The sequence below is a fragment of the Mobula birostris genome, chromosome 12 (genome assembly GCF_030028105.1).
Source record: "Mobula birostris isolate sMobBir1 chromosome 12, sMobBir1.hap1, whole genome shotgun sequence".
Taxonomy (NCBI): domain Eukaryota; kingdom Metazoa; phylum Chordata; class Chondrichthyes; order Myliobatiformes; family Myliobatidae; genus Mobula; species Mobula birostris.
Genome location: NC_092381.1, coordinates 26,160,008 through 26,179,920, shown reverse-complemented (window position 1 = coordinate 26,179,920; position 19,913 = coordinate 26,160,008). Strand labels below are relative to the sequence as shown.

General features: G+C 40.3%; 1 protein-coding gene across 1 annotated transcript in view; it reads left to right on the top strand.

Moving 5' to 3' along the window:
• LOC140205806 (dihydropyrimidine dehydrogenase [NADP(+)]-like) overlaps positions 1-19,913 on the top strand; it is a 927,724-nt gene that overhangs the window by 796,069 nt on the left and 111,742 nt on the right. The window contains exon 20 of the mRNA XM_072273510.1: positions 12,033-12,212. Within this exon, the coding sequence (XP_072129611.1) occupies positions 12,033-12,212 (180 nt within the window). The remainder of the gene's footprint in view (positions 1-12,032; positions 12,213-19,913) is intronic.

Sequence of the window (19,913 nt, the reverse complement as noted above, 5' to 3'; positions counted from 1 at the left end):
GATAAAGTTTAAAATTATCACTTTTAACTCTCCACCCAACTCCCACATATCAGTCTGTTGTCTCCTAGACTGTTACAATAAGTTTTAATGCAAGCATGTGGAACAACACCTTGTCTTCTGTCTGGGCCTGTTGCAGCCTTAGAATCATCGAGATGTACAGCATAGAAACAGGCCCTTCAGCACATTGCATCAATGCTAGTCCTCAGTCTTATTTATTCTAATGCCACTTGCTTGCAGTAGTTCCCAATCCCTCTAGACGATGCTCATTAAATGCTGTTAAACTACCTTTGACACCTTGGATAGTCATGGACTGGAAAACAGCATGGCTTCTTGTGTGGTAGCTCGCATCTAACCAATCTTACAGAGTTTTTTGAGGATATTTCAAAGAAAGTTGATGAAGACAAGACAGTGGATGTTGTGTACATGGACTTAAGCAAAGCATTTGCAATGGGAGATTGGTCCAGAAGGTTCATTTGCTCGACCTTCAAGATAGGGCACTGAAATGGATTAGACATTGCCTTTGTGGGAGAAGCTAGAGAGTGGCAGTAGATAGTTGCCTCTCTGACTGGAGACTTGTGACAAGTGGAGAGTTGCAGGGATTGGTGCTGGGTCCATTGTTGTTTGCCAACTATATCAGTGATCTGGTTGATAATGTGGTTAACTGGATCAGCAAATTTGCAGATGACAGCAAGATTGGAGGTATAGTGGATGGCGAAGAAAACTATTATTGCTTTCAGTAGGATCTTCACCAGCTGGAAAAATGAGCTAAAAAAATGACAGATGGAATTGAATGCAGATAAGTGTGAAATCTTGCACTCTGGTAGGATCAACCAGGTTGGGCCTTACACAACCAGGGTAGGGCACTGAGGAGTGCAGGAGAACAAGGGATCTAGGAATACAGGTCCATAATTCATTGAAAGTGACAACACAGGCAGATAAGGCTGGGAAGAACACTTTTGGGTCATTAGCCTTCATAAATCAAAATATTGATGACAGGCAATTGAATGTTATGTTGAAGTTGTATAAGACATTGGTGAGGCCTAATTTGGAGTACTGTGTGCAGATTTAGTCACCCACCAACTGGAAAGATGTAAGTAAGGTTGTAAGATTACTGAGAAAATTTACAAGGATGTCGCTGGGACTAGAGAATCAGAGTTATAAAGAAAGATTCATTAGGTTAAGACTTTATTCCTTGGAACATAAAAGATTGGGAGGAGATTTGATAGAGCTGTACAAAATTATGAGGGATATAGATAAGGTTAATTCAAGCAGACTTTTTCCCACTGAGGTTGGTTGGGACTACAATTTTAAATCGTGGGTTAAGGGTGAGTCTTGAAAAGTTGAAGGGGAACATGAAGGGAAACTTCTTCAGTCAGAGGGTCATTAGAGCATGGAATGAGCTGCCAGAGCAAGTGGTGCACACGGGCTTGATTTCAATATTTGATAGATACATGGATGGGTGGGGTGTAGAGAGCAATGGTCCCGTTGCAGGCCTGGGAGTAGTCAGTGTAAGTGGTTCAGCACAAACTAGATGGGCCAAATAACCCGTTTCTCTGCTGAACTTTTCTATGACTTTGTAACTCTGCAAATGCTGTTACTGTTCTCATCTTCACCACCTCATTCTGGATATCATAGCTTTCTGAAGGGGTGGTAGATAGAACATATAGAGAGGTAGATACACCCAAGGTGCAAAACACAGGAAACTGGGTGACAGGAAGGGGAAAGAGGTTAAGGAGCCAGCGCAGAGTACCCCTGTGGCCATCCCCTTCAACAACAGATATCTCACTTTGGATGCTATTAGGGTGGATGACCTAACAGAAAAAGTCACAGTGATCAGATCTCTGCCTATGTTACTCAGAAGGGTGGAGGGGAGAAGAGGCATGCTGTGGTGATAGGGGATTTGTCATTTAGGGCAACAGACAGGAGGTTCTGTGGGTGAGAGAAAGATTCCCAGATGCTGTGTTGCCTCCTGGGTGCCAGGGTCCAGGTTATCTCAGATCGAGTCTTCAGCAATCTTAAATGGGAGGTGAACAGCCAAAAGTCATTGTCCATGTAGGTATCAATGATATGTGAAGGATGAGTGATGAGGTTCTGCATAGGGAGTTCAGGGAGTTAGGTGCTAAGTTAAAGGGCAGGACCTCCAGGGTTGTGATCTCAGGATTGGTCGCAGTGCCACGTGCTGGTGAGGCCAGGAATAGGAAGATTATATAGTTTACCATGTGGCTAAGGAGTTGGTGTAGGAGGGAGGCCATAAGATTTTTGGATCATTGTGCTCTCTTCTAGGGAAGGCGAGTCCTGTACAGAAGAGATTCTTTGCACCTGAACTGGAAGGGGACTAATATCCTAGTGGGAAAGTTTGTTAATGCTGCACGGTGGTATTTAAACTAGATTTCCAGGGGGATGGGAACTAGAGTGCCAGAGCAATGAGTGGAGAGGTTGTGGAGGCAAATATTGGTAAGACAAAGTTAGGAATGAAAAGGTTGAGCATGGTGCAACTAGTGTCCTTTGCTGCCTATATTTCAATGCAAGAAGAATCATAGTACTGATAATAGTACTGAAGATGAGGTAGCTGGTTTACAAATAGAGGCAACGTGTAGTGAAGGGAGGTTGCTAATAGGGCAAAATTGCAGTCATCAGGATAAGTTTCAATGTAAAATATGGACAAAATTGAAAATAGTGAATACAGGACTACAGGAAAATAGTGGATACAGTGTTGTATCTGAAAGTCGTTGTCGTGGCTATCCCTCAAGGTCGAGGATGATGGTCTTCATTCTGAAGAAGTGGCCCTCAGAGTGAAGACGCCTGTGCGTGTATTTGTTTAACATGTACTTGATGTTGCACTCTAAGAAGCACACGATACTTCACAAATCAACCAATCGATTCCAATGGCATGGAAACCACAACGATTGGAGCTGATGGATTTGTTGCAGCCTTCATCCGCCTTCACAGCTGTTGAGTTCCAAGTAACTTCATCCACCTGTTCTGCCATTGAGGTCTTGGTTGGATTATTCTTTGTCTGAAAGTGTGCAGTATACCAAATAAGATAGATGAATTTTCAGCACAGTTGCAGATTGGCGGGCATGATGTCGTAGACATCACTGAATCATGGTTGAAAGATTATAGCTGGGAGCTTAATGTCCAAAGATTTACATTGTATCGAAAGGATAGGCAGGAAGGTAGAGGGTGCGGCATTGCTCTGTTGGTAAAAATTTAAATCAAATCGTTAGAAAGAGGTGACATAGGGTTGGAAGGCGTTGAATCATTGTGGATAGAGCTAAGGAGCTGCAAGGGTAAAAAGACCCTGATGGGGTTCTATATAGAATCCCAAATAGTAGTGCAGATGTGGCCTATAAATAGCCACGGGAGATAAAAAATGCATGCCAAAAGGGCAATGTTACAATAGTCATGGAGGACTTCAATATGCAGGTAAATTGGAAAAATCAGGTTTGTGCTGGATTACAGGAGGGGAAATTTCTAGAGCACCTACAATATGGCTTTTAGGAGCAGCTCATGGTTGAGCCCACTATAGGATCAGCTATTCTGGATTGGGTGACATGCAATGAACCAGAATTGATTACAAAGCTTAAGGTAAAAGTGATCATAACATGATTGAAAACAACAGGAATTCTGCAGATGCTGGAAATTCAAGCAACACACATAAAAGTTGCTGGTGAACGCACGAAGGGTCTCGGCCTGAAACATCGACTGCACCTCTTCCTACAGATGCTGCCTGGCCTGCTGCGTTCACCAGCAACTTTTATAACATGATTGAATTCACCCTGAAATTTAAGGAGGTAAAGCTAAAGTCAGATGTACCAGTATTACAGTGGAGTAAAAGGGAATTACAGAGGCATGAGAGAGGAGCTGACCAGAAAAGAATACTGGTAGGGATGATGGCATAGCAGCATTGGCTGGAATTTATGGAAGTAATTTGGAAGGCACAGGATATATACATCCCAAAGAGGAAGAAGTATTCTTAAAGGAAAGATGACATAACCGTAGCTGTCAAGAGAAATCAAAGCCAATATAAAAGCCAAAGGGAGAATATATAATAGACCAAAAATTAGTGGGAAATGAGAGGATTGGGAAGCTTTTAAAAATCAACAGAAGGCAACTAAAAAAGCAATTAAGAAGGAAAAGATGGAATATGAAAGCAAGCTAGCCAATAATAGAAAAGAGGATACAAAAGGTTTCTTCAGATACATAAAGTGTAAAAGAGAGGGGAGAGTGGATATCAGACCACCGGAAACTGCTGCTGGAGAGAGTAATGGGGAACAATGAAATAGTGGATGAACTGAATAAGTATTTTGCACCAGTCTTCACTGTGGAAGACACTAGCAGTCTGGTGAAAGGTCCAGATACCTGGGAACATAAAGTGTGTGAAATTACCATAACTGGAGAGAATGTTCTTGGGAAACTGTAAGGTCTGAAAGTAGATAAGTCACTGGGATCAGATTGTGTACACTTCAGCGTTCTGAAAGAGGTGGCTGAAGATATTGTGGAGACATTAGTAATGATCTTTCAAGAACCATTAGATTCTGGAATATTCTGAAAGACTAGAAAATTGCAAATTCCACTGTTCAAGAAGGAAAAGAGGCAGAAGAAAGGAAACTATAGTCCAGTTAGTCTGACATCAGTGGTTGGGAAGATGTTGAAGTCAATTACTAGGGATGAGGTCTCAGGGTACTTAGAGGCACATGATAAAATAGGCAGTAGTCGGCATAGTTTCCTCAAGGGAAAACCTTGCCAACAAATCTGTTGGAGTTCTTTGATGAAGTAACAAGCAGGATATTCAAAGTAGAATTAGCTGATGTTGTGTGCTTGGATTTTTAGAAGGCCTTTAACAAGGTGCCACACTTGAGGCTGGTTAACAAGCTCCAAGCCAATGGTATTACAGGAGAGATTCTAGCATGGATAAAGCAGTGGAACGCAGCAGGCCAGGCAGCATCTATAGAAAGAAGTACAGTCGCTGTTTTGCGCTGAGACCCTTCATCAGGACTAACTGAAAGAAGAGATAGTAAGAGATTTGAAAGTGGGAGGGGTAGGGAGAGACCTGATGTGATAGGAGAAGACAGGAAGGGGAGGGATGGAGCTTAACAGCTGGAAAGTTGATTGGCAAAAGGGATACAAGGCTGAAGAATGGAGAGGATCATGGGACGGGAGGCCTACGGAGAAAGAAAGGGGGAGGGGAGCACCAGAGGAAGATGGAGAGCAGGCAAGGAGTTATTGTGAGAGGGACAAAGAGAGAAAAAGAAGAGAGAAGGGGAAAAAAATAATAAATAAATAAGTAAATAAATAAGGGATGGAGTAAGAAGGGGAGGAGGGGCATTAACGGAAGTTAGAGAAATCAATGTTCATGCCATCAGGTTGGAGGCTGCCCAGACGGAATATAAGGTGTTGTTCCTCCAACCTCGACCGTACTTCTTCCTATAGATGCTGCCTGGCCTGCTGTGCTCCACCAGCATTTTGTGTGTGTTGCTTGAATTTCTAGCATCTGCAGATTTCTTCGTGTTTGCATGGATAAAGCAGTGGCTGATTGGCAAGAGGCAAAGAGTGGGAATAAAGATAGCCTTTTCTGACTGGCTGCCAGTGACTACTAGTGTTCCACAGGGGTCTGCGTTGGGACCAGTTCTTTTTACATTATATGTCAATGACTTGGATGACAGAATTGATGGCTTTGTTGCAAAGTTTGCAGATAAAATGAAAATAGGTGGAGGGGCAGGTAGTTCTGAGGAAGTAGAGAGGCTACAGAAGGACTTAGACAGATTAGGAGAATGGACAAAGAAATGACAGATGGAATGCAGTGTTGTGAAGTGTATGGTCACACACTGTGGTAGCAGAAATGAAAGGGTTGACCATTCTCTAAATAGAGAGAAATTACAAATATGTGAGACGCAAAGGGTCTAGGGAGTACATGTGCAGGATTCCCTAAAGGTGAATTTTCAGGTTGAGTCTGGTGAGGAAGGCAAATGCAATGTTAGCATTCACTTCAAGAGGACTACAATATAAAAGGCAGGATGTAATGTTGAAACTTTATAAAGCACTGGAGATGCCTCACTTGGAGTATTATGAACAGGTTTAGGCTCCTTATCTTCAAAAGAATGTGCTGAAACTGCAGAGGTCTGAAAGGAGTTTCACAGAAATGATTCCAGCATTGAATGGCTTGTCTTATGAAGAGCATTTGATGGCTCTGGGACTGTATTCACTGGAATTCAGAAAAATGAGGGGTGACCTCATTGAAACCTATTGAATGGGGAAAAGCCTTGATAGAGTGGATGTGGAGAGGATATTTCCTATAGTGGTAGTGTCTAGGACCAGAGGGCACAGCCTCAGAATAAAGGAGAGTCATTTTAGAACAGAAATGAGGAGGAATTTCTTTAGCCAGAGAATGGCGAATCTGTGGAATTCTTTGCCACATGCACCTGTGGAGGCCAAGTCATTATGTATATTTAAAGCAAAGGTTGATTGGTTAGGGCATGAAGGGATGTAGGGAGAACCAGGAGCGTGGGGCTGAGAGAAAAATTGGATCAGCCATGATGAAATGGCAGAGGTGATTCGATAGGCCCAATGGCTTAATTCTGCTCCTATATCTGATGGTCTTATGGTCTTATCAGTTACTTATTGTGTGGAAAAACAGACCCCTCTGGCCCATTTTAAATCTCCCTCACACCATATGTCTTACAGTTTTTAACACCGCTAACATGGGAAAGACTTTGATATGTACCCTTTCTATGCCTCCGATACTTCCATCATGTCACCTCTCAGAGTCCTTTGCTCAAGATCCAGATCCTACTTGTTGTAAAAGAAAATACTTCTTATAATGATGATTAGTGAGGCACAGAGAGATCTGTATTTACTGACAAATATTTTTATTGTTTAAACTAATAAGTATGTGAATTCATACACTACATACCTTGTGTGTATGCCCGCTAAGTATCCCTGACTCTCCTGAACAGTCAAAGAATAGCAAAGGTATTACCCGGGCAACGGAGTTTACGCCGGCCAGGCGTTCCTCGTTGTCCTCGCCACGTGTTTCACACAGGGTTGCTCAGGCTTGTATCTGCGATGGTTATTCTTGAAAGTTACCGCTGCCAGCACACACAAAGCATCCACTTTTATATCCATTCCTCATCAATTCAAATATTGCCAGTACCTGATGAAGGGTCTTGTCCCAAAATGTCAACTGTTTATTCGTTTCTATAGGTGCTACCTGCTGAGTTCCTTTAGCATTTTGTGGGTGCTAATTGCTGGCAGAGTTTGGAAAGTAAGTTTGGGACGTGTATGTTCACACAGGAGCCCCAAATCTTTAATTTATTTCATTCAGAGATACAGTATGAAAGAGGTCACACAGCCCTCAGCAACCCACCCTAGCCTAATCAGGGGACAATTTACAACGACCAATTAACCTATCAACCAGTAGGCCTTCGGAACATGGAGGAAACCGATGCACGTAGAAGAAATGCATGTGCTCACGAAAAAGACATGCAAACTCCTTATAGACAGTGCTGGGATTGAACTCTGAACTCCGACACCCTGAGGTGTAATAGCATCAGGCAAACCACTACGCTACCTTGCCCCATCTTGACAAATGCTTGCAGACCCCAATGGAAGAGCCAGCAAAAGCCAGCAAAATCTGGGCCATTATGAACAACAAAGGTATTAGAGTCTCTTGTACTCAGATGTTTGATATGAGTGATTTTACATGCAAGAACAGAAGTAGGAGCTGCAGTCACATGCTGCTTTGACATTGCCCAAATATTTCTGATGTCGCTGATTACATTTGGCATTAACTAAGTCAAACACTCTTCATCAAAAATTGATTTATTTGCATCTTTAGCCTGTTGTTTGCATCTGAAAGCACTGCATCTATGTGGAAAGCAAAAATAAATAGTTTGTATTATGTATGCTTCTCATCCCCCAGATCACAGAGCTGAAGCTTAAGTAAAAATGGAAAATGCTGAAGATGCTGAGAAGGTCAGGCCACATCTGTGGGACGAGAAGCAGAGTGAATGTTCAGATCAAAATCCCTTCCACAGAAAGGGGAAGGAGATGAAAGAATCTTGTTGAGCAGCAGGGAGGGTTGGGGAGTGAGGCTGTCTCTGACAGGGTAAGAAGGGGGCAACTCAAGGTTCGATGGGTGAATGGGAGCAGTTTGAGTGTGAGAGCATTAACAAAAGAACATGGAAACAAAAATGTGAGAGTTGTAAAATGCAAAGCAGGAAGCCATGTTGGTCAGGCAGGGCATGTCCTCTGCTCCCAGACGGAAAGAAGAAAAATAGTTAAAAAAAACAAATAGGCTGAGTCAATACCACAAATGGACAACTGATGTGGGTGCACAAATCAAATTATATGGAAGACACAGGATGTACTGTGGATGCTGGAAAGCTGGGACAATACACACAGTGTGCTGGAGGAGCTCAGCAGGACAGGCAGCGCCAAACAATGGGAATCAATAGAAGGCTGAGATCCTTCATCAAGATTGGAAAGTCAGAAGTTAGAAGTCAGCAAATTATATTAAAATTCATAATTAAATTCAGAAGGATTGTCATGCTACGGTTATTCAAAACATTGATTGGCAGCATTTGGACTATTGTGTGCAGTTGTGGTCATCGTACTAAAGGAAAGATGTTAATATGCTAGGATGATCTAGAAAAGATGCACAAGGATTTTGTCTGGATTGGAGGACTTGGGTTCTCAATAAAAATGTTGGCCAGAAAGAATGACAGTCTACAAATCAGTGAGTTCAATCCCAGCACTGTCTATAAGGAGTTTGCATGTGCTTTTTTGTGAGCACATGCGTTTCTTCCACGTGCATCGGTTTCCTCCATGTTCCGAAGGCCTACTGGTTGATAGGTTAATTGGTCGTTGTAAATTGTCCCCTGATTAGGCTAGGGTGGGTTGCTGAGGGCTGTGTGACCTCTTTCATACTGTATCTCTGAATGAAATAAATTAAAGATTTGGGGCTCCTGTGTGAACATACGCGTCCCAAACTTACTTTCCAAACTCTGCCAGCAATTAGCACCCACAAAATGCTAAAGGAACTCAGCAGGTAGCACCTATAGAAACGAATAAACAGTTGACATTTCGGGACAAGACCCTTCATCAGGTACTGGCGATTTGTTCGTTGTGTATCATCACTTCATCCCTCATGGACCTCCCTAGTGAGTCAGAAGCTTTCTGAGTTTGCCCCACATTTAGCAAGGTAATACGCTGTGGCTTTTGTGACAAATTAAATCTGTCAGAGAATGAGTGACCCCACTTATTTGAATGAGCACATTAGATCTCCAAGGGAAATAATATGTTTATCAGGTTATTTATATTGTTTTTAATTATTTATATTTAACATAAATATGGAAGTGTTTTCTGTTAAAAAAGACAATGCAATTTTTTAATGTCCATTTCACTTGTATGTTTCCAGGACAAAGAAGTAGGTAGGAAAAATCATTGTGGACACTACCCACGCACATCATGCAATATAATGATTGACATCAAATTTAGTTGACTTCAAGTTGTGATATAAAGGCTGGGGGCTCCATGGGTGCAGCTTGAATGCGGTGCACATGGCCGCCTTGTTGAACTAGTAAATTGAGACAGGCAAACTCATAGAAATTAAAATGGCACTTCTCCAGTTACTAAGAAAGCATCAGTGGTGACTTTGCAGACACGAAGTAGAAATTGACTTAAGTATATTAAGCACAATATCATTTCCTTAATTTCCATGTGAATAAGAAAGGAATTGCACATTCCAGGAGATGTAATAACAAACGTGACCAACAGTTGGAAATGGACAAAATTAACTCTTTGCTATGTTCATGGAAACTCTTATACCACTGAAACTGCATTTCCCAAAAAAAGAGTACAGAATAAAAAAGAAAATGCATCCACAAGAAATAGCAATTTTGCATAAAGCAAGGTAGTAGAAAACAAGCCCCTTGGATTCGTCCCTTGATAGTGTGAAAGGGATCAGGGAATTTGCTTACCCCCTGAGCCTAGGACAAACTTCTAAAGGTGTGTGGTGGAGACTTGCATCACAGCCTGATGTGGAAACACCTTATACAGAAAAGACTACAAAAAATAGTGGATATGACCCAGTCTATCACGGATAAAGCCCTCCACACCTTTGAGCATATCTACAAGTCTACTAGCGCAGAAAGCAAAATGCATCATCAGAGATTACCACCATCCCGGCCAAACTCTCTTCTCGCTACTGCCATCAGGGAGAAGATACAGGAACCCCAGGACTCACACCACTAGGTTCAGGAGCAGATATTACCCCTCAACCATCAGGCTCTTGAAACAAAGGGAATAACTTCACTTGCCCCATCACTGAAATGTTCCCACAACCTAGGGACTCACTTTCAAGAACCCTTCATCTTCATCTCATGTCCTTGATATTTATTGCTTACTTATTTATTATGACTTCTTTCTTTTTATATTTGCACAATTTGTTGTCTTTTGCACACTAGTTGAATGCCCAGTCTTTCATTGATTCTGTTATGGATATTAATCTATTATGGATCTATTGGGTATGCCTGGAAGAAAATGAATCTTAGGGTTGTATATGGTGACGTACATGTACTTTGACAATAAATTTACTTTGAACTTCTGAACTTCGAACTCTATCTTTAGGAAATGTTAGAAATGTAAATACCAGACATTTGGAAATGAGCTAATGTAAAATCAATTTTTGAAAGTAAAGTAGAAAAATATGGAAAACATATTGACAGATTCTGTTGCCAATGGACTATGATGCCCAGAACCCAGTGAGGTTGTGCCATTCAAACAAAAATTGCACAGGGCAGGAAATCAGGACAGCAGATTGACTATGAGCAAAGTTGGAGAAAGTAGAAGCATATGTGAATGGGGTACATTGATAAAAACAGGTTAAGTAATGTTGTATGCACAAAGCATAAAAATTTGGAGCTGAAACATTGGATAGACATCTAGTACATTTGCAGATTGCATCAATTTTGGGAAAAGTAAACAGGAAATCAAAGAATAAAAGGAAAACACACTAAGATGGAGGGTATCTAGATGGGATCAAATGGAAAAGGCATATAATATGGACAAAGAGACTAAGAAAGAAAAATAAGCAATGGGAGTACAAACTAAATGGCTCAAAAGTTTAAGATAAAATACATGAGGGATCAAGCTAGTTCAAAAGAATCAATGACGTATTCTAAATCAGAAGTAAGAGAAGGTTTGGGTTGTGTTGCCAAGAGAATAACTCACAAATCCCAGCAGATTATAATGAGCCAAATAAGCATTGATACAGTTGCACCATAAGAACTACATGAAGTGCTGGTCACTTTTATAGAGCCAGTATATTCTGGCTCTACGGGCAATGCAGAGCATTGCAAATGATGTTATTTTCTGTAGATTGGCTTCAAAGCAGGTTTGAAAAGCCTGAGATTGTTTATTTTGGAGAGGAGACTCAGGGGAGAGACAGTTCAAATAATAACAAATGCTAAAGAGAATAGCTTACTCAAGGTTTGATCAAATTCTCCTAGCAAGGAGAATTTGGCTCATATTTATGGGAAGAAAAATGTATGAACATTGTATTATAACCATTTCACACTGTGGGTGCCTAGGGCGTTAATGTGGGCAGATAATATCAAAAGATTAAGAAAGAATTAGTTAAGTGAATGTAAATCAAAGCTATTACATTTTTGAATAGGCCAAATGGACAGTGCAGATTTTTTTTATCCAATCTTCTATTTTTCCTGCGTTTCTATGACATCCCAGTTTATTGCAGTGAGTTGTATGATGATAATGATGGCATTTAAATCAAGTCAGAACATCATTCCATAAAGCTGCATTTAGAGTATAATAGATGCACTGAACACATTTGAAGAGGCAATCATTTCATGAGATCTGCAGGATTTTTTAATCCAAGCAAGGAATTGGTCCTGCATCCTGTACCTTTATTAAAGATCTTTTGCCAAACAGTTAAATGACTTTTTTATTAATGTATTTTGCAGACAAAAAGGTTCCAGTATGTTGTTAAACTAAAATAACCTCTGTGATTACAGGTATGCAGTGCAGTTCAGAACCAGGACTTCACCTTAATTGATGACTATTGCACAGGATTGAAAGCACTGCTGTATTTGAAAAGCATTGAGGAACTGCAAAATTGGGATGGGCAGAGTCCTCCAACAATGATTCAACAGAAAGGAAAGCCAGTCGCTAAAATCTCGGGTATATTTGGACAGGTATGAATTCTTACTTCTTTCATCTCTCTCTTTGCTTCTATCGTCAACTGCAAATACTCATCATATTTTCGTAGGTAGATCTGTGGTAGATTGGAAAATTATTGTAATGGGAGTCACCACAACTGCTGTGATCAAGATGGTGCTCATGTTCTAACCTCCCAGCTACTTCAAATCCACACATACGTGAACTGAAGTTACATGTGGGTTTCATTAAAATGCCCCACCTTATTATTAGATTTCCATGCTCATAGTTTCATATTATAATTTAAGCCTTTATATTTGGTTTCATATTTATTGTCTTAGACAATTCGAAGAATATCAACTTACGAATTTGCAATTCTATTCAATATGGTTTTTGAACATTAACAGGTTTGTGAATAAGCAGAAAGTAGTTTAACATGTAGACCAAAAATACTTATCAACGGAGTCTTAAATAAAATATCGTGAATGATCTGATATGAACAAGTAGTAAGTTCCCTTCTGCTCACCTCACCTATCACCTCCTTCTGATGTCCTTCTTCCTTTCTTTCTCTCATGGTCCACTCACCTCTCCTATCAGATTCCTTCTTGAGCCCCTTACCTTTTCTACATATCATCTCCCAGCTTCTCACTTTATATCCCCTATCCCACCTACCTACCTTCCTCTTTTCCTGGCTTCATCTATCACCTGTCAGCATGTATTCAGTCCCCTCCTGCCACCTTCCTCTTTCAGCTTCTTCCCCCTTCCTTTCCAGTCCTGATGAAGGGTCATGGTCTGAAATGTCGACTGTTTATTCATCTTATAGATGCTGTTAGACCTGCCGAGCTCCTCCAGCATTTTTTTTGTGTGTTACCTAAGTGTAGTAAGTTAACTTGCTGTCTTACAAGGAATTCCATCCATTTAAAACAAACTCTGTTAAAAGAATGGAAAAAGAATATTCATATGGCAATATAATTATTGTAAAATATTGCCCATAATAGTGGTAAGATCTTTGGTACTTAAGATGATTTGAGCTGGAAGAGCAAACCCAGAAAGTGACCATATTTGTTGAATTTTGTCCCTCAGCTTGCTGTGATGGGATTGAACCTAATTACTTCTAGGTTGCCAATTATGTGCCATAAAACACGGCAGCCTCAGAGTTGGCAGTGGTAGTATGAAGCTAGCCCTGGCATAAAGAATTAAATGATTCTGTGACAAAACCCATTAAGCTGTGCTGAGGATATTGCATTTGTCTTTAAGGGTAATTGGACTGCATTCATCTCCATGATAGTTTTAATGAAAACATATTCAAATGGTCTATAATTCGATAATTGGAATGCAGATTCAATGGTCTTTAGTGTAGCTCAATCTTAGCCCAGCTTCGGATTTCCAGCAGCCACACTCCAAGCCTGGGAATCAAATTTATGCCATTTTAGTGATGCCAAGAGAAACCTTGCCATAAAATTCAACAATTTTACAAATTCAGCCTTTCAATCTTTTGTCATACTTCCAGTCATTCATAATTAATTATTTTAATTGTTTACATTTATTTATATTTTATGAAAATTATTATAAATACAGATATGATTTGATCATCATTTTGCCTAATTTAAAAGTATACAAAGCAGTCTCAGAAATTGACCAGGCATGAAAACACAATAAAGTGGGTGACTTTCTCAGTAATGGAAGGTTTACCTATAAACAGAAAGAAAATTGCAACTGAATTATTTCCGGTAATTGCATTTGCTCATTTCACTAGCTATTTTTATTATAATACTAAAGATGACCATTTGTTGCAGATGTTGCACAGATGAAGAGTGTGAGCTTGAATGTTTAGTCATTGGCCTGTCTTGTCTAATTCTTCCAGAAACCTTTTGTGAGTAACTCACTAATGTTACTCCAGAGATTTCATCCAATTAATGCCTCAGAATGATTCTTCTGGCACTTGCTTGAAACATCACGATTGAATGTTTCAACAAATGGCTTCAGCCAACGGATGAGTGCGGAGGGAACATTCTGTCTGTACACAGCTGGAGAAGTATACTGGATTTTGTTGGCAGAGCCTTAAATGAGTGATTTCAAAGTACAGCCCACAGAGATTACTTTGTAGTAATTGTGGAGCAAGAAATCTGTTGTAAAATGTTATTAAATGTGGTTTTCACACAGAACCAAGCATGTTTTATAGTTAACAAATCTAAGAACTTTAGTGGAAAATGGTAATTTACAACTTTGAAACAGACCACATACAAATATTATCCATAATCTAGATAGAATGTGGCATCAGGATCAAAGGTTATTGGCCTTGACTCTGTGTTGTCTCTTACAAAGAGCCTTAAGCTCGTTTTGCACACTGGGACATTGCATGTGTCCCTAGGTCTGCTGGTTTTTAATGGAAACAATGCTTTTCTCTGTACGTTTGATGTAGATGTGAAAATTAAACCTGAATCTGAATTTTCAGTAATATTCTAAACATGCATGCACATTGAAAACAATCTTGCACAAGCATTAGTGTAGATCTTTCTACCAATGTCTCTAACATTGTGCGACCAACAGAAGAAATCTGGCTGGTCACTGAACCTCGGTGGAGGAGTAGGATGACGCTGAAGAGCCAGATTGCAGTAGAATAGAAAAGGTGGTGTTGGCTGGGGAGGAAGAGCTGGGTCAGGTCAGGACATTAGGGAAGCAAGCGGTAGTCATAATCTGCTGGGCAATGGGTCGTGATTGACCTCAGCTTTGATGATGGAAAGTGGCAAATTGACCTGCAGCAGTGGGTGGGTTAGGGATGGTAAAGTAGAAGATTCAAGATTCAAGATCAGGATTCAACTTTATTTAGCACATGTACATTGAAACACTCAGTGAAATGTGTCATTTGCGTTAGCAACCCACTCACCCAAGTGTGTGCTACAGTCAGCCTGCAAGTGCCTCCATACATTCTGGCATCAATATAGCATGACTGTAATGCTTGGCAGAACAGCACAGAACACAACTAACAATAAAACAACCACAGCAAAACAAGCCCCACTCCTCCCTTTCACCCACACACAGACACAGTCCTTTAAAAGTCCTTTAGAAGCAAGTAAAAAACAGGAGCTCAAGAAGGCCAATCAGCCCCTTGTATCTGTCCATCATTCAGGAGATTAAGGTAATCCAATCCTTATCTCAACACCACTTTCCTACTCTCTCCCCTATCCTGTAAGTCCTTTGTCAATATTTTCAATATGGCTAACTACACAGCTCCTAAAGGGTCCAAAAGAATTTCAAATATTCATTACCCTCTGAGTGTTGAAATTCCTCCTCGTCTCCATCTGAACAGACACCCACTAATTCTGAATCTATGCCTCCCTGCCTAGTTCTAGGGTTCCTTGTTAGAGAATAGAATCTCTCAGTAATCACCTTCTCAGTATTAAACAGTATTCACCACTTCACATCTTTAGAACCTTGTATGTTTCAGTACAATTACTCTCATTCCTCTATGTTCAATTATGTTTCAGTGCAATTTCTTCAATCTTTCTTCATTACCTCCTTCATTCCAAGAACCATTTGATGAACATTTTCTGCACTGCCTCCAATGCAAATATATCATTCCTCAAAAAATGAACACTCATATACCATTTTATTCTTTATATTGCTTCCAGTAAAAGCTGACATACTATGAGCATTCCTAATTACCTTCTAAAGTTGTACTCTAACCACTTTTTTCTTGTACTAGCACCTTTGTGCTGCAAAGTTTTATACTTTCAATCCTTTAAATAGTAAAATGCATTTTCATTCTTGAATCCAAAGTGGATAATCTCCTATGCTATGGCCCATGTGGCAATTTTTTTGCCCACTTGCTTAGCCTATCTATATCCCTTTGCAGGTTCTTTGTGGTCTCCTCACAGTCTGCTAATCCGCCTAACAAGAAGTCATAGAGTCCAGCAGCACAGGATGGGCCCTTCAGCCCACTATACTATATCTATGCCTACCTTTTTGTCGATCTAACCTAATCCCATTTACCTGCATTTAAGTGTTTGTCTAAATGCCTTTTAAATATAGTAATTGTATCTGATTCCATCACTTCTTCTGGCAGCATGTTTCCAGATATAAGACGATAAGACATAGAAGCAGAGTTGGACCATTTGTCATATTGAGTCTGTTCCGCTATTCCATAATGGCTGATTTATGTTCCCTCTCATTCCCATTCTGCTGCCTTCTTCCCATAACCATGAAGCCCTTACTAATAAAGAACCTAGCAACCTCTGCTTTAAATGCACCCAATGATTTGCCTCTACAACAGTTTGTGGCAATGAATTCCACAGACTCACCACCCTCTCACTGAAGAAATTGCTTCTCACCTCTGTTCTAGAGGAATATCCTTCTATTTCGAGGCTGTGCCCTCTGGCTCTAGTCTCCCCCACTGTAGGAAACATTCTTTCCATGTCCACTCTATCTAGGCCTTTCAATGTTTGATAAGTTTCATTGGTATCCCCACTAAACTGCAGCAAGTACAAACCCAGAGCCATCAAAGACTCCTCATACATTCTGGTGTTTAAAAAAAAGTAACCTCAAATACCCTTTAAATCTCCTTCCTCTCACTTTAAAACTATGAAGTCTTGTTTTTGATACAGTTGCCACAGGAAGAAAGATATTGACTACTTACCCTATCAATCCCTCTTACAATCTTATATATTGTTATCAGGTACCCCTCAGCTTCCTTTTCTCCAAGGAAAGTAAGTTTTGTCCATCCAATGTAGTCCTCCACCTCCATTCTGGTTAACACGCTAGTGAATCTCCTCTGTACTCTCTCCAATACAACCCCATCATTCTTTTACTGTGGTGACAAGAACCACACTCACCATTGTTTACCCCAGAGAATGGGATGCAAATTATATGCAGATTTGACTGCTGTACACGGAGCGACCTTATGGGTTCAGACTAGTAGACCCTGACATCTTCTTTGAAGCTAAGCTGGGGTGTGAGCACAAAAGGCATGCCTGCCTAAACAAGTTTCAAGCAAGTGTGTGGGTATCCACTGTGCACATCTAGGCACCTTTCTACATGAGCAAAATATATGCACAGGAGACGTGGAATCTTGAGGTCTTTCTACAAGAAAACTGAATCCATTTAGTGAATAGCTTTTGAACAAACTCCTTTCCACAGTGCACCAAAACACTGCACCATGTGAAAGAATTTCTTGGCTCTTGTGTTGGGTAGCCTTGATTTTAATTACAGAATTTCCATAAAGTCTTTATGAGCTCAATGTTTTACAAACAGCTTCTTCCCCTCTGCCATCGGATTTCTGATTGGACAGTTTTTTTTTGCATTAATTACCTTGTTTTTTGCTCACTTTTTGCACTAATTAACTTATTTTTTAATATATATATATATTTCTTGTTGTAATTTACAGTATTCTTGTGTATTGCACTGTATTGCTGCCACAGAACAACACATTTAATGACAAATGCCAGTAATATTAAATCTGAATCTGATTCAGATTCAGTACATCACAGGAATAGGTCCTTTGGCTCATAATGCCTGTGCTGACTATAATGCCAATTGAAACTGAACATCTGCTTGCACATGGTCTATGCCCCTCCATTCTCTACCTGTTCATGTGTCTAAACACTTATTAAAAATTACTCATATACCGGCTTCCACCACTTCCGCAGCAGCACATGCCAATCTCTACCACTGTGTGAAATGTTTACCTCATAAATCTCCTTTAAACTTTTTGCCCCTTGCCTTAATGCCTTCTCAAATTTGATATTTCCATCTTTGGAAAAAGGCTCTGAAAGTCTACTCTGTAGCAGAGGTTCATGTTCTTGATTAGTAAGGGTATTAAAGGTTACAGGGAGAAGCCTGGAGAATGGGGTTAAGAGGGCTAATAAATCAGCCATGATGGCATGCTGAAGCAGACTCGATGAGCCAAATGGGATGTTTCTTCTTCTATGTCCTGCAGCCTTATGGTCTATAAGTATATAATTTTATATACTTCTGTCACATCGCCCCCTCGGCTTCTGACACTCCAGAGAAAGCAGTCCAAGTTTATACAAACTCTTATAGCTCATACTCGCTGATCCAGGTGACACCCCAGTGAATCTCCTCTGCACCCTCACCCAAACCTCCGGCTCCTTCCAGAAATGTCAACTGTTTATTCCGGTCCCTGCACACACTGACACACTTTCAGCTTCCTCGGCCCTGAGATTCAGCATTCCCTCAATAAACCTGTCTCCTTTTATACCACAACACCTTTCTGAGTGTTCAGAAACAAACTTTGCCTGTCATGTTCCCGTGACACCTTCAGCTACTGAATGGAGGCATGTTTGTCATGTGGGCTTTATTTTCATTATGTGATTATCAAAAAAGCACAATGATATGTAAATGTTATAAAGTATTCTATGTATAAATTCATACCCACATATACATAGAGCATGTACTACCACACTCAAGGACAGCCTCTATCCCACTGTTATGAAGTCTTACTACAAGTCTATTACAATAATGCCCTATTACAGTTACATGGACCTCACAATGTACCTCAAAATGACTTTGCACCTTATTGTTTCCTGTACGTACTGCTATTTCTCTTACCTTATACTACCTAAATGAACTGTTGTAATGAAATGATCTGTATGGATGATATGCAAGACAAATTGTTCACTGTATCTCAGTAATGAACCAATTTAATAATTTAATCTGTGAAACTATTATACATGATGGACTGAATTATGCTGATGTCTAGCCAACAATCCCATGAAGTAGCACTGGCCAGCGGCACTGTGCGTATCATCATGTTCCATGATTCTGTGCTGGCCTATTCACCTGTGAGTCAGGAAGCAGATTTGTGTTCCAATAAGGGGCCAGGTTCAATTCCCGCTGCTGCCTGCAGGGAGTTTGGATGTTCTCCCCGTGACCATGTGGGTTTCCTCTGGGTGCTCCGGTTTCCTCACATGGTCCAAAGATGTGCCGGTTAGTAGGTTAATTGGTCATTGTAAATCGTCCTGTGATTAGGCCAAGGTTAATTCAGGATTGCTGGGTGGCGTGGCTCGAAAGGCTAGAACTGCCTACTCTGCGCGGTATCTCAATATATAAGTAAGTATGCTAAAACACAAGAAAATCTGCAGATGCTGGATTTACTAATTTACTACCTAATTCTATGGCAACTATGACTGGACCAATCAGAGAAGCCCTACTCATTTCAATGATTTTGTCAACCTTCACTAAAAGTTAAATATTTGGTTTTATTTAACAAGCTTTTATTCAATAATTTGTATAAGTCAAATGAGATTCAAAAACTACTTTGAAATATCTCCTTTTAAAAATTCTGAATTATTTAAATGTCTTCCAACTGTTTCTAAACCTACATGATGACCATTTAGAAATGGTATGAGATGTTTCTGTCTGCATGAGCTGTGAGGCTGATGACAGGGCAATGTAGGTGCATGCTTTCAGTATCTGTCACTGCAGCCCAGTCACTGATTGTAGCCCACATTGTCTTGCAAAAAGTAGGCAGGAAAATGTGATTGCAGATATCCCATGAGAAACGAATGCGGGGAACAGACAGTCTCCAGTGAGACCTAGCCCAATGAATTACACTGAGCTTGTGGGAAGAATAAACTGACACATCCATACTTCTTGATAATAAATTGGTACTACTGGTAGTCCATTAAACGCTGTAAGTGTATAGACACATAGAAAAGAACCTAGAATAATGCTGTTGTGAATGCTTGAATATTGTCTACCAGGGTTCATTCATAAGCTAT